The sequence below is a fragment of the Chenopodium album genome, chromosome 22 (genome assembly GCF_948465745.1).
Source record: "Chenopodium album chromosome 22, dcCheAlbu1.1, whole genome shotgun sequence".
Classification (NCBI taxonomy): Eukaryota; Viridiplantae; Streptophyta; class Magnoliopsida; order Caryophyllales; family Amaranthaceae; genus Chenopodium; species Chenopodium album.
In genome coordinates this window covers 9,447,450-9,463,344 of record NC_137855.1, presented here as the reverse complement: position 1 = coordinate 9,463,344, position 15,895 = coordinate 9,447,450, and the positions used below count along the sequence as shown (strand labels likewise).

General features: G+C 33.7%; 1 protein-coding gene and 1 pseudogene across 2 annotated transcripts; one reads left to right on the top strand and one right to left on the bottom strand.

Annotated features, from left to right (window-relative positions):
• Positions 1–6,990: 6,990 nt before the first annotated feature.
• Positions 6,991–9,076, bottom strand: LOC145605446 (putative transcription factor At5g28040). Of its 2 annotated transcripts, XM_081661500.1 has the most exons (2): positions 7,925–9,076; positions 6,991–7,621 (listed from the first exon to the last, which is right to left on the bottom strand). In XM_081661500.1, the coding sequence occupies exons 1-2, from the start codon at positions 8,810–8,812 to the stop codon at positions 7,313–7,315; spliced, it is 1,197 nt and encodes a 398-aa protein (XP_081517626.1). In that variant the 5' UTR covers positions 8,813–9,076; the 3' UTR covers positions 6,991–7,312. The 2 variants fall into 2 exon arrangements, with proteins under 2 accessions (XP_081517626.1, XP_081517625.1); XM_081661499.1 differs by having other exon boundaries at positions 6,991–9,076.
• A 5,420-nt stretch (positions 9,077–14,496) lies between these two features.
• Positions 14,497–15,350, top strand: LOC145605061 (uncharacterized; annotated as a pseudogene).
• The last annotated feature ends 545 nt before the right edge of the window (positions 15,351–15,895 follow it).

The following is a 15,895-nucleotide window of genomic DNA, read 5'->3' as shown; positions in this document are numbered from 1 at the left end:
CCATGTACATTAGTATATACCTGCATGTTCATTTTTGTATTTTGGAGCGGATACACCATGCGGATCGTGCATCCGCCTCCACGAACCAAGCTTTGGTTCGTTTATTACATAATGGTATTATCATATTTTTATTAATAATATGAATGTTCTTTATAAATATTTTGGATGCTCTTTAGATATGAAAGTCAAATATCAACCAAAAAAAAAAAAATCATCGTCAACCTTCATCATTCTGATTCAAAATAAAAATACAATTATATAATAGGGCTGGCCATTTCGGATATCTGATCCGATCCGATCCGAATTATTGAATATTCGAAAATTTCAGATCGGTAAAACACTGATCCGAAAAAACCGGATATCTGATTTTTCGAATATTCAAAATTTTCGAATCAGATCATCTGATACCCAATCCGAAATACTATGTTCAATTTTTGATTCTTTAACGTGAACGAAATGTCTATTAACTAATCCCACTGACATGCAAATTTCATTTTTCATTTTGACAAGAAATTTCAATTTGAGTAATACACATATTTCACTTATTCACCTATTGTCACTTGGTACCTAAAATAATAATAATAATAAGGAAAATTTGTCAGAAACAACCTTTTAAAGTGTCCATTTTATTTAAAACAACCTTTTAAATTTTTTTTTTGCAATTTCAGACCACATTATAAATTTTTTTTATCAAAGACAACCAAATGCTACTTTCTGGCGTTTGACTCTATTTGTCCCGATGTTAACCACTAGTGTGCAACGCACATGAACTCGTATATTGCTTAATACACCAATTTTCACTCCAATTCACTCGTACTAAAAGAGGGATGAAAGAGAAGCAGAAGTTTTAATAGGAGTTAATTGGAGGAAAAAAGGGGTATATTAAGCAATGTAGGAGGTCACGTGACTCGCACACTCGTGGTCAACATCGGCAAAAATTGAGTCAACGTCGGAAAGTAACATTTGGTTGTCTTTGATAAAAAAAATTTATAATGTGGTCTTAAATTGCAAAAAAAAATTTAAAAGGTTGTTTTAAATAAAGTGGACACTTTAAAAGGTTGTTTTTGACAAATTTTCCTAATAATAATAATAACAACAACAACAACAACACAACAACAACAACAATAATAATAAAATAACACAAGTTCAATCACAATATAAAGTTCACAGTTCATTTTTGAATTTTTACCCGAATGTAAAATAATTGTTTTAAGTTTTTTTTTGATATAAAAACATTAAAAAAAAAAAAAATAATTTTTCGTATCGAACTAATATCCGATTTTTCATATTCCGTGATCCGAAAATTTTCGGATATTCGATCCGTATTATCCAAAATGTAAAAAATCGGATCGGGTATCCGAATTTTCCGGTTGGATCAGTCAGATTGTGGATCGGATTAATCAGATTGGATTTTTTTCCCACCCCTATTATTTAATGATATTTAAAATTAGTATACAAAAAAATATAGATTTGATAAGTGATATTCTAAATTGATAAATCAAATAATTATAATGTTCATCAAAATAGTGCGTCACTCAATATCTGAAAGGACATAAATGATAAATTCAAAGAATACAAGGGATTAATTCAAAGAACATGACCCTAAAAAATAGAGTTAACACAAATACAAGGTACTCAACTTTGAAAAAAGTTGCAAATGAGTGCATATAGAGTACTCAAACTTTCAGAAGTTGCATAGGCTCAGGTTTGATTGAATTTCCTACCTTTTTGGTTTTTTTTTTAATTTTTTTTGTTGTTATTATTATGAATTATTTGGGGTTGAGGAATTGGTCTATTTAGGTGTTCTTATTCATGTGTTTTAGGTTGAATTTGTATACTGGTATTTCAGGACGAGATTGAAAGAGAGGAGAATATGATTTTATGTATATTTGGGTTGAATTTATGTGATTTTTTTTTTGGTTGAATTTATGTGAATTGGGTGTTCTTATTATGGGTTTTTGGTTCGTATGTAGTCTTCTTTAACTCATGCATGATTCTAATCCCCAAAAGCTAGGTCAAGAGGAGGAAAGCGGAGAGGCCATTGTCCTATATAAATTCCACATCAGCCCCCCCCCCCCCCCCCCCACCCAATATGAGCGATGTGGGATTTAAGTCTCATACCTTGTAATAGACCCTATGTAACAACCAGTTTACGTAATGAGAGATATTAATAATAAAGCTTTAAATTGCGAAGGTAAAAAGGTAAAATGTTAGCAAATTTCAAATCCGAGTTGTAGGTACCGTGCTTTTCTTGCATTCTTTTCCCTTAGGAAAAACATAAGAAAGAGATGTAACTTGTAAGACGTTATTATGGGGTAAATATTAACCCATGGTGCATGAATTATAAATTTATGCAATATGCACAAGGTAAAACCGCTAAAGGTGTTTACCGTTTTATATTTATATTATGGTGCTGGGTCCAGCCAACCTCTTAGAATTAGAATTTGACAAGACCAAGTAATGTGAACTCTTTAATGGTTTGAGTAGTCCTTTTACATGATTTGATAATCAAGATATACTTGTCCATGCTAAACAGCTAAAGTCTAATGTGTATGGTATGCATAGAGTGAACCTCACGTTTAAGCTCTCGACAACCCCGTGCGTGTATTGGCTAGAATTTTGACTACTTATTACACCAGCTGGCCTTTCAAATTCAAACTATGAAGCTACAACAAAAGATTGATATCATATCAAGCTATCAGCAAAAGGAGCATGTCTATCATACACTCCGGAATATCTAGAATTCCGAAAAACAACTCTCTCCGTTTTAAATACTTGCTCCATTTCTCCACGCGCGGAGTTTTATGAGAAATTGGAGAAAGTAATAAAATATGGAGGTAGTGGGGAAGTTAAGAAAATAAAAAATTATAAAAAGCAAAAGGAGTGGATGAATAGGAGGAGAGAGAGTGTATTATGTTAGGTTCACTAAGTGTGAAAATTGAATTAAATATTATAAGAGCTTTCCAAAAAAAAGAAAATGGAGCAAGTATTTAAAAAACGGCCGAAAAAAGAAAGTGGAGCAAGTATTTAAAAACGGAGGGAGTTTATATTAGAGGTAAACTTAAAGCCGTGAGACATTTAAAAGTCCACCTTCAATACATGACTACATTGACTACATTATTCTTTTAAGTACACTCGAATATATATAAGAAATTGTAGATGGATGAATCGAGGTTGGAACAGTTAGCCAAAAAGCGTGAGCAGCACTATGTAGGAAGTAAGACCAAGTTAAAGGGCAGGTTATACATACCGACCAAATGAATATAGAAAAAGAGCCAAAATAAAATAGGGTGAGATTGATGAGTCATATATGAGAAAGATGATCACAACCATTAGATTAGAAATTGAGCCAACTTGGTGGAGACGGCTATAGACAAAGACAGGCTCACCCAAATTAACCAAACTCTTACTTTAATTTGGATTATTGGACCACTTCTTTACTGCAAAGCCAGGCCAGGACTAGGCTATTCATCAATGGACTATTACTCGTACTATATTTAGCCGTTTGCTTTATTTTTATCATATGTTTGTGCAGTGATATATAAATGCTCTTTCCTTACCTTGTACGACTAACGACCCTACGTAATATACTCCCTCTGTTCTCTTTATTTATACGGTTGCATTATATAACTCATAAAACTCTCATATAAAATAAATTTATGGTGCAAAGAAAGGGGACACAGGGAGTACTTCCTCCCTTTTCTATCACGGAATAATTACAAATGAACGTTGGATTTTATATTTGTTACACATTTTATAACTTTAATATCTTTATTAATTGTAGATTAGGAAAAAAAACTATAAAAAATTATATTTTAAAGTATATATCGAGATGAACCTAATATTACCTTATACTTCGTATATCTATGCTTTACCTCACATATAAAGACAATTAAAGAATTTATGTGTGTAGTGTAAAATTCTCAATATTGTACTGAGTAATAAAAAAAAATTTAAAAAAAATAATAATAAAAAAAAGAATAGAGAAAGTATATGGTCATTTATACATACTAGTTCCTTTATTGTTATTGTAGATTTGTAAATTTGCAATTATCACTTACACTTCATTTAGGCCACGGTTTAATTTTAGGTTTTTGTCATATTATAAGTGTTATTTTTAATCAGTTTCCTTGTATTTTTGCCTTGCTCCATATATTACTGCGAATTTTATGCATGAGTTTCATAATGTTTGGATAAATTTGTTCTTTCTCGAGCTAGTCTATTTCTCTATTAGGCCCCGTTCTCTTCACCTTATTTTTGCTAAACTGAAATTCTTTTTACAGAAACAAAATTATATTTGCTGAACATAAATTATTTTTATTGAACTTAAATTAATTTTACTGAACTTAAATTATTTTTATTGAACTGAAATTATTTTTACTGATTTTCTATTATAATTCTTCTTTGAATTTTACTAAACTAAACTTATTTTTACAGAACTGAAATTATTTTTTCTAAACTGAACTTAATTTTACTGAACTGAACTTAATTTTACTGAACTGAACTTATTTTTACTTAATATTATTTTTTTAAGGTGAAGAGAACGGACCTTAGTCCCTCACATACTTAAGTAAATATGTAGAGGTGAAGATTTTCCCGACCCAACAGCTTGTATTTTACACCTTATTTTGCTGCTAAGGTGAAGGTATGTACGGAGTGACGAGTTATCAAGAATAACAATTGTCTGGGATATATGTTAAATATTGTCTTGGAACAATCTTCAGCATAGATTAAAAATCTCACATCAAAAGTAAATAAATAAATAAACCTTATCATGTCAAAATGCTAGCCTAGCAGAATTGATTCAATCTAAAAATAGTTCAATCAAGACTCGAACAAAATCCAAAATTAGAAATCATTATAACTTTGATCCAACAAAATCGAGAATAAAGTTAACATGACTAAAATCGATACATCTGTCATGATATACTAAAAATCATAAATAATTCAAAATAACTAGATCGATCTCAATTTAATCCGAATAGAATGGACACCAAATCGAATGACTCATCCCCTAAATCGTAACCAAACATTTTCCGATTGATGCTCAATAAGCACACATGCCACATGATTTCCCCTAGTATACAGCAATTGATACAACGTGCTTACCGGCAGTATTTCGGTTTAAGTGGTCCATAATAAACTTTGAATTAGTCTTTTATACAGGCTAGTTGGTCAAAGTTATATGGTTAAGGGATCAAATTGTTCTTTATTACCATTTCCAACGACTCAAAAACATGGGTTAGATAGATAACCATAAGTCTTGGTCACCCGTAACAAGTTTCTATGACATCAACTTCTAACGCACTTCTCTTACTATTCGTTAGGAGTAAATTGTTAGGTAACAATGGACAACTTGCCAACGTAATAGCTACTTAACCAAAACAAGGGGCGGCATTGAAGAAAATTTCGACACCCTTAAACGATGATGTAACGCGTTATGTAGAAAAATGACCCCGATTTGGTTCTTGTTTTGCCAATGTGTCTGCAACTGTACGTAGTCATTAGGGTCGTGCTGACCCAACCACGTAACAGCCATTGCGGCTTTTCAAAACGCCAAACAAAGAAGTCCAGCATTTGCCTAGGGAACAAATTGTGCATATTCTTTTAACATACGTCATTGGAAAGTGTTAGAATCTGGGACTTAGGAGGGTTATTTGAGGTTGTTTGAGGTCCATTGTCTGCCATTGTTTGGTTTAAAAAGAGAAGGGCATCTCCCATACGTTCTTCTTTGCCTCTTCACCAAATTGAATAGGTGTTTAACCCATTGAGGACTTATTCCTTTCACACTTTTCAAATTATAGGACAATACTAAAAATGCCGTATTACACATGAAAGAGATCAGTAACAGCACAAGTCATTTTTACCAGTTGTTACGCGATTATATAGCCATTGGTAAAGAGTATATTTACTTCTATTGTCCTACCTTTATAGTTAAGGATATGACATACTTCCGTGTTCAAACAAATCAACTTGATTAATAATTGTATCATTTTTGTCAATTCCCAATCAAAGTAGTATGTTCAGAAATTCAATAATACATACTTGAGGATGTAAAATAATTTCACTAGACAACCCTGATGATTATTGTGAGACAGTCTCATCCAAAACTTAAATATTAGGAAATCGGGAACTTGCCAGCCCAGCCGGGCAAGAAGGATCAAGACACATAAGGGATAAGATTAAATGGGGAGCTTCCCATGTGCCTTGATTGAAAAACTGAACCCTGGTGGACGCCCAAAGCTCATAAAGATGCTCCCTTAGAGGCTGGACCTCCCCATGATCACCATAACCTTTATTTTATCCCAGCAATAATGATTGATACAAGCAAGCTAAATATCTAGCACTAGTCACCAACTACACTGCTTATGGGGTTCCTACAAGTTAATCCTAGTACTAACTATGTTCTTATATACCCTTTCATAACTTCCAAACATCGGAAATCACATCCATTCAGAACTATGAGAAGATATATAGAAGAACTTCCAAAGATTAATATGGTCCTGCTTTGACATAATAGGGAAATGTTGCATGACATCATTCACATCAAAGCAGAGTAACACAAGCTCAACTAACATAGACTCCATAACTAATAATCACAAATTCACAATGCTTTGGCGTAGAAAAAGGATCTTGCTTTCTCGGGACAAAGAGTAATAGAGCTCAAAGATATGAGAAACCTTCCAAACAAACAATACCACCATGTACAATGATCAAACAAGATCTACAAAGAATTCTCAGGGTACCTCAAACTACACTAGAGCAATCACCGATTAATTGGCCGAATTCATCAACAAGAAGTTACACGAATTGGCACAAACACAACTATACTTTGCAATGCTAGAAGTTACTTACCAAATAATTATTAGCAATCCATATATAAAAACATCATGAGAAAAGGCAAAATATAGAATTCAGAAAATCTTAATTATTGACTAATTGTAGTATTATGTATGAAATTGTGCGATTAAATAACTATACAGAAAGCTTAAAACAAACCCTCAAGCAAACCACCAATTCCAGAATACGTCAATATGAATCCCGCCTTCTCTATTCAAATCATTGCTATACATAAAATTGAGTTGAGCAAAGAGCTACACACATTGAATTAACATTATTCAACAGCTCTCTTTTATGTCAAACTAAAAGAAGGGGATAAAAAAACAGAAAAATCTATGATCTCGAAGTTGCTACCTACACATATATAATCAGCCAAATCGATATTCGATCATTGATCAAACAGGAAAAATAAATTAGAGAAACTCACAAATCCACATCAACTAACCTACTCCGATCACCCTGATACAGAATTTTAACTCCCCATTGATCTGAGCTCATCCAATGACAACTTAATTTGATCTTGAACCAATTCCAAACGCTTTGAATACACCTCAAGCTCCAATATTTGCTGTTTTCTCCACTTCTCATCCATTACATCCCCACCACTACCCCCAACCGAATTCACCCCTGAAAAATTCAAGGGAACCGCGTTCAATGCCAATGCCCCGACTCCCTTAATCCCACCACTACTGCCTCCAAACACCGTTCCATTCACCGTATTATTCACCATATCCTTAACCATCGGCGACAAACAACTCCTTACAGCCTCCTCTATCAACCCCTGCATTGTTGAACCAAGATTGACATTACTACTACTAGTAATATTATTATTATTATTATTATTATTGCTATTATTATTACTATTTTCAATCAAATTAGCACCCTCACCACCAATCATTCCCCCCAAATTGACATTTCTCACATACTTATCCTCAACCTTCCCCACCCTAGGCCTCTTCCTCGTCGACAATTTCGCAGCAGGACTATGCAAATTCGACATCATAATATCAAAACCAGCAGCATTACTATTATTACTAGCATTAGTATGACTAAGACTGTTAATATAACTACCACTGCTACCTGCCTTATGATCAACCATCATCGGTGTCGAAACCGTGCCTGCTCCTCCTCCTCCACCACCACCACCAGCGCTATTATTGAGATTAATATGGCTGATAACAAAGCTGCTATTCGGGGGCCGAGGCGGAGTCGCCGATGCGAAATTGTTGCCAAGGTTAGGGTTAGGGTTTTGATCGTCATCATCAAATTCAGCAACACCGCGAAAATTAGGAGAAATATTACTCCAAATCTTCCTAGAAAGCTCAAAAGTAGCTTGATCATGAGGACTCTTGAACACAAATTCCTTCCCAGAACTCATCTTACTGATAACATTCCGATACTTCTTCTTCAACCTCCTCAATTTCTCAACCAATTGATTCTTATTAAACTCCAATTGCAGCTTGTTCTTGATCTGATCATAAAACGCCGCCGTATCATGGTGATGACCAGACGACGTCGTACCACGGCTGGAGGTATAATCGAGAAACCCTTGCAAAAGCTCGATCTCATCCTCATCAGTCCACAACCTCTGAAACAACCTTCTAGAATCATCGATCGGCTTCTTCTCAGGGTTCACAACAGGAGAAACCACCAACGAAGACGACGACGAGAGAGGATCAACACGGTGTCGTTTCGGATCAGGCAAAGCGATGGTAACAGCATTAGCAGAGTTGTTGTTGTTGCTGTTGTTGGTGGTGGACGGAGGAGGAGGAAGAGCAGCAGAAACAGAGGAAGGAATAGCGACGGTAACAGCGGCGGAATCAACGGCGGCGATGGTAGAATCTTCGTCGGCGGAGGAAGATTCGGAATCAACGGCGACATCATCGTCGGGGACGTTGAGGGGTTCGCTGTCGTCGTCGTCGTCGTCGAAGTCGTCGTCGTTGTAGATGGGGTGGTCTTCTTCGGAAGCCATTGGAGAGAGGAGAGAGAAAATGGGTGAGGTGGGTTAGGGTTAAAGAGGGGAGAGAGAGAAAAAAGGAGGGGGGGACCGGGTGGTTAGGAGAAGGGAGAGGGAGGGAGGTGTTCACGAGTAGTTTGTTGAGAGGATGTGTTGTTGTGTGTATTGCGTGTTGGGGTTGAGTTTGTTTGTTTGTTTGGTTAGAGAAAGAGAGAGAATGAAGGGGGAGCCACTTGTTTGTTTTCTTTGTTTCATTGTTTTATTGTGGGTTTAAATGGGTTGAGTTTTTTTTAAGTGTGTGGGTTGATTTGGTATCGGTTTAGGAGGAGGATGACTAAATTAGGATTGAGGATTTGGATATTAATCAATTGTGGTGGGTTGGGTGGGTGTATTGACAAGTCTTAATTCAAATATGTTGTGGATGGGATGGAGGGATGGAGAGACTTGGAGGGTGGTTGTTTGATTGGGTTTTACGGTCTACATCAGATTGGCTTGTTCACATGATATTGTGGGCATTCAAAAATCGGCCTAGACTAAAAAATGGACCTAACCTGACCAAACTATGATTAAAAGAAAATAGTCCGGTCTCTGGGCTGAAAATTTTCAAAATGATCTTTGGTCCAATCCGATAAAATATCCCTTGAAAACCCAATTATTTTATAGCGGACTGGTTTTTAATTTAAGACTATGATTAAAAAAATCTATAATGTTTAAGCTTTAGGTTTAACATGCAATAAACATAACGATATTAAAGGAAATTATGATTAAAAAGACTTCTATGATGCTTAAGTTTTAGTTTCAACATGCAATAAATATAATGGTATTAAAGAAAATTATGATTTAAAAGACTTATACAATGTTTTAAGTTTTAGTTTCAACATGCAGTAAATATAACGGTATTAAAGGAAAATATGATTAAAAAGACTTATACAATGTTTAAGTTTTAGTTGAAACATGCAATAAATATAACGGTATTGAAGGAAATTATGATTAAAAAGACTTTTATAATGTTTAAGTTTTAGTTTCAAAATGGAAAAGTTAGCTTTTTAAGCTGATAAACCTTCATTTATTAAAGGAATTTTTGTAATTTTTTTTTTTAACAGGAAGTAATAATATCATTAAATAATAGCCATACAACATGTACAATAATAAAGATCTGTAACCCACATATTTAGAGAAAATATCATAACTTTTACAATCATAATCATAACTAATTTAATTTGCATTTTTGGCATAACTCATACTCCACCGCAGCTTGACGCGAGCAATGATTTTAGATGTATTTGCATCTTTCCTAGTTGAGACCTTCGCAATCTGCACTGATGTTTTGATCGACCGGTTGATGACAAATCTCAGACCCATAGGCCATAGGAATCCAAATCACATTCCCAATTATTATAAGAACCCTAAAAATAAAATTGGGACATACTCTCACAGATGGAGAGAACAAAACAAAACAACCAAAACGCAAAAATAATAAATAAATAAATAAATAAAAAATTGAATTGAAGAAAAGGGGTCGGAAATAGTCTTACTTTCGAAGAAATTAGACTATTTTCAGGCTTAAATGGTCAAGAAAACTAAAACCCTAGAAGGGAGAGAAGAGAGAAAAAGTAAAAGAGAGAGGAATTTGTATTTTATTACCCACAAATAACCCACATTTTCAATTTATTATCCAAAAAAAAAGACATTTAGGGCCGAGGAACCTTCATTTATTAAAGGAATTTTTGTTGAACGGGAAGTAATAATATCATTAGATAATAGACAACATCTACAATAATAAAGATATGTAAGCCACAGATTTAGAGAAATGAAAATTTTAAGGTACAGTAGTCTGTACCTTGCTTGGTACAGACAAAAAACGCGGAAAGAACATGTTGTTGTTTTTTAAAGAACATGTAGCAGTTTTGTAAAGAATATCTAATTTTATGTTTTTTTGTATATCTAAAAGAACATCTGTAATATAAATAAAGAACATGAAAATATTATGTAATGAACATTATTTATATATATCTACCATAATTTTAAGACAGAATTCATTGAACATTATCACATTAAACAATTTATATCACAAATAAAAGTTCATTACACGACAATTAGAAAGCCTGGACATATGTTATTTTCACTCTTTTTTGGTGCAAACATGTTCTTTTTACTTTAGGTATATGTTCTTTACATTGTAATAGTATGTTCTTTTCCTTGCAGTCGTATGCTCTTTACATTCGTATAATATGTTCCTTTTGTGAAACCGTGGTACGATGCAAGATATCTACGCCTGTAGGAACCACATACTATTAGAGAAAATATCATAACTTTTACAATCAAAATCATAACTAATTTGCATATATGGCATAACTCATACTCCATCGCAGCTTGACGCGAGCAATGATTTTCGATGTTTTGCATCTTTCCTAGTTGAGACCTCCGTAATCTGCACTGATGTTTTTGTCGACCAGTTGATGACAAATCTCAAACATATAGGAATCCAATTCACCTTCCCAATTATTATAAGAACCCTAAAAATAAAATTCTCATTCTCCCTGAAAATTGGGACAGACTCTCACAGATGGAGAGAACCAAACAAAACAAACAAACCAAAACGTACAACAAAACCCAAAAAAAAAAAAAAAAAAAAAAAAAGTAAATTGAAAATTGAAGAAAAAGGGTCGAAAATAGTTTTACTTTCGAAGAAATTAGACTATTTCTGGCCTTAAACGGTCAAGAAAACTAAAACCATAGAAGAGAGATGAAGTAAAAGAGAGAGGAATTCGTATTTTATTACCCACAAATAACCCACTTTTTCAATTTATTATCCAAAAAGAAAAATACCACCCATAAGAGGCAAAAAAAAAATTGATTTAACCACAAAAACAGTTAAATCTAATGTTTCTATTAAAAAAAAAATCTTCGATTTTCTTGCCAAAAACATGTTCTCTAGAGGTTTTAGGGGACCTTTTTGTTCAAAAGTCCCGAATTGTGGTCAAAATTGAAAAATAATTATCGAAAAGGCCTCATTCCATGCAAATCGAGGTATTCTTAGTACGTAAACTGAGACGTTTCAATCATTTTTTGTAAATTTTGACTTCAAATTGGACTTGTATAACAAAAATGACCCCAAAACATTTAGGGAGTATGTTTTCGTCATGGAAATCAAAGAATTTTTTTTTGTCTTTTTTAGGTGGTATTTGATTTTTATTTTTTTTATTTTTGGTGATTTCAAAAAATGGGTTATTTGTGGGTGGTAAAATATAAATTTTCTTTTATTAAACAATAAAACTTTGCACATAATGTTTAAATGGGGAAGAAGTTTGATCCCTATTAAGACAGCAATTTACCGTAATTAAAGATTTATTGCTTTTAAAAATGAAAACATTACATAAGCAATTGCGGATGAAATTGTGGATTTTTGTTTGAGTTATTTACTTAATCAAGCACATTACAGTCGGCATGAATTTGCATCTGAGTAATAAAGACATTAGCATGTTAGTTTGATTTTGAAATGTCATAGAATACATTACTACGTATTAAAAATCACGCAAAATTCAAAAGGAAACCATTTTGTGTTCTTCGCCTAAGAAAGAAAGAACGTAAGTAGGAATTGTTTCTCGTTATTACTTGTTTCTTATTATTGTTTGACATGTTTGTATCACTTGATTTATGTTAAAAGAATGGAAAAGTTACTTCTGAGTTGATAATTAAGAATCCGTTTATAAAATTTTCGACATGTTTTTTCAATAGCGTTTAATGGGAAGCAATTACGGAGTTAAGTTACCATAAATCTTTCCTTAAGTACTTCGTAGTTTATATTTTTAATCATAGTTTATAATTGTGTGTGGCCAGCTACACCGTGTGGCCACTTATAATAATTGAATTGAACTGAACAGATTGGAGCTGAACTGAAATTAAGCTGAAGTGAACAGACCCTAAGTAACCTTTGGAATGCTAACGAAGTAACGAGTAATCCCTATAACACTAACTGGGTTTCCTATAGCACTGACAAAATAGCCCCTTTAACACTGACCAAGTAACCCCAATTACATTGACCAAGTAACTCCTGTCACATGATGTGGCCAACCACATAGTAATTTCAAAGATCTATTGTTAAAAATATGCAACAACTCTAATTTAAATATTACGGAGTAATATTTATTAAAATTTGACATAATTTTATGAATAGCGCGCGACTAATATTGAAGAAGTAGAAAGAGATGCAAAGGAACCTGTGCAAAAGGATGTAAAGAACAAACCTCAATGTGTATAACATGATTTGTTGCTATGCCAAGAAAGTAGAACGATATGAATTGTTGCTATAATGCCATGGATATCTGAATCCACATATTTAAATATTCAAAAGTATCCTACAAGAAGATTAGGTGTTACATGGTAGTCTCTATCATTTACTATTTTCTCACAAAAATTGTGCGAGTAATATTGTGTATACAAGATTTGAACATGCAACCTTTGTTTTTATTTACCGTTTTCTCATAGGATTTGAACATTTCGTGGTAGTCTCAATCATACAACATTATAATGGTAAAGTATTAAACTTTCCATCAATACTTAAAAAAATGTCGTCTCAAGTTCTCAACTTTCATTGTCTCAACCTCAAAAAGATCGATTTTAGGGTAAAATTAAATTCTAGTATTCCTAATAACGTAGTGAAATTTGGTCAATATGTTTATGCTCAAACTAATCAACTTTGCAAAGTATTGTTCGCATCTAAATTCTAAGCAAGATGTGTCGCTATAAAATTATCCAACAAAAGCTTAATTCCAATCCTACTTATCTAAATAAAGCTTAATTTGATACAACTTCTTTATTCTTTCCAAGGATCAAGTAGATTGGACATTCAAGTTTGCCTATAAAAAGATCAACTACATGGACACTTTTTAATTATGTCTCTTCATGGACGTATTTCCAACTATAAGATGATATCATTTGGCCTCAATAATGTTATTAGGGCAATTAATTAGAGGTTAGTCAGTACAAAAATATAAATGTAAAAGGCCATCACCGATTCTCCGCATAGGTCAAGAGCCAGTCAAGCACGACATAAAAATACCCTAATCTAGTAGGAGTATGCCACATTTTTAAGAGAGGCACGCTAATGAGTTATGTAAGGATCAACACTACATGAGGGGCACTTACTAATTCTAACTTCATGGGTTGAGAGAGGTTAGGTCATTAGGCCTAAAGCAACAAAGCAAACAATTCATATACGAAGTACAAATATATAATCTTCATTTTCCTCATAATATGTACAATTAAGTACTATGCAAAATCCTCTAAAGTTCACTTCTTATATCTATAATAAAGAAAGTAAAAACAAAAGGTATAAGTGGAATTTTCTTTTCTAAATTAGGTGTTTTAATCTGAAGATGGAAATTGAAAGAAAAGAATGGGAATTGGTTCTTAGTCAACCAAGTTGATTGATTACGCTAGGATTAAAGATTTTTCACTTCACTATAGACTTAAATATTCTTATCTAAGTTTAATAACTTCTAATCCGAATTAGTTTAATCTAAACCCGATCTTATTAAGCTATAACCTCTTGAATTTTCTCATGTGAAACTATAACACCTACAAACCATTCAAAAAATGGTTGAAACCCATACAAGTGGAGCTCACCCACAGGATACAAGCGAAATTCTTAACCCCACATCTTATCCAACCAACACCCTCCCAAAAACAAAAGGTCAAAAATTTGGCATATGCCTTTTCCATGGATCCTCCTTCTTCCCTCCACAATCTTCCAACCTTTGAACCAAAACCAACAAACTTAAGCTCACCACACTCTCAAATTCATCCCAATTCTTTGAGCCATTAAACTCTTAAACCACCATTAAAATCAATAACAATGGCTTCCTCCATTACAAGACCAACAACCTTCTCATTCCACCATACTTCACCTTCACCACCAAAACCCAAAACCCAATTCATTTCATCAACAATATACTCAATGAATTACAAAGGACTTACACTCGAGGCGAACCACTCGAACCGAGCCGGTTTCGCCTCGAAATCAATTGATGTGTCAAAAGAAGATAAACCCAATTCAGAACAACCAAATTCAGAGGAACCCAGTTCATTAGATACAGAAAATCTTGATAAACGAAGATTGGAGGAGAAATTTGCAATTTTAAATACTGGGATTTATGAGTGTAGATCATGTGGTTATAGATATGATGAATCTGCAGGTGATCCTAGTTACCCTGTTCCTCCTGGATTGCCCTTTGGGCAGCTGCCCGAAGATTGGAGGTGCCCGACTTGTGGGGCAGCAAAAGGGTTTTTTGAGAGTAAGAGTGTTGAAATTGCTGGGTTTGCTGAGAATCAACAGTTTGGACTTGGGGGTAATTCTCTTACTTCTGGTCAAAAGGCTTTGATTATTTATGGTAGTTTGTTTTTGTTCTTTTGTTTGTTTTTATCAGGTTATTTTTTGCAATAGTATGATTTTGTAATGTAGATTAATTTTTGGGGTGGAGATATAATGTTATGTGATGTAATGTAATTGTTATACTATATTATGTGAGTAAAAAGGAAAAGGTTCAAGAAAGGATGATTTGGTACTTGGTAGTGGATTTTTTGTGTGCATGATGATGAATTGTGTTTCTTTTTTCGTGTTTTCGATATTGTTTTTGAACAAGGTTGACATGCTAATGGTATGGATTGGATTGAATTGAATTGAAATCGAATGTGGGGTTTGTCATTTTTTGTTGTAAAGTATAGAATGTTAGAGGAATTTGCATACATCTGAACCCCTTGTGTTTCAAAATGAGTAGGATCTATGTAAGAGGTGCTTATTAGCAATGTATGATCAAGGGAAGGAATTACCTTCTCTTTGACATGAGGTTAAGGTTGAATACATCTGAACCCCTTTTGTTTCAAAATGAGTAGGAGCTATGTAAGAGGTGCTTGTTAGCAATGTATGGTGTGATATACTACGATTTCATTTGGGTGAAAGAGCATTGAGGTTTCTTAGAAGTTAGGGTGTATGAAGTGATAAAAGCCTCCTTACCCCCATCTTTGGGGAAGCATTTTAGTTAACAAGCACTTGGTATTATACAGCATGACACGATTCATTGCTTTGAGCATATTTCA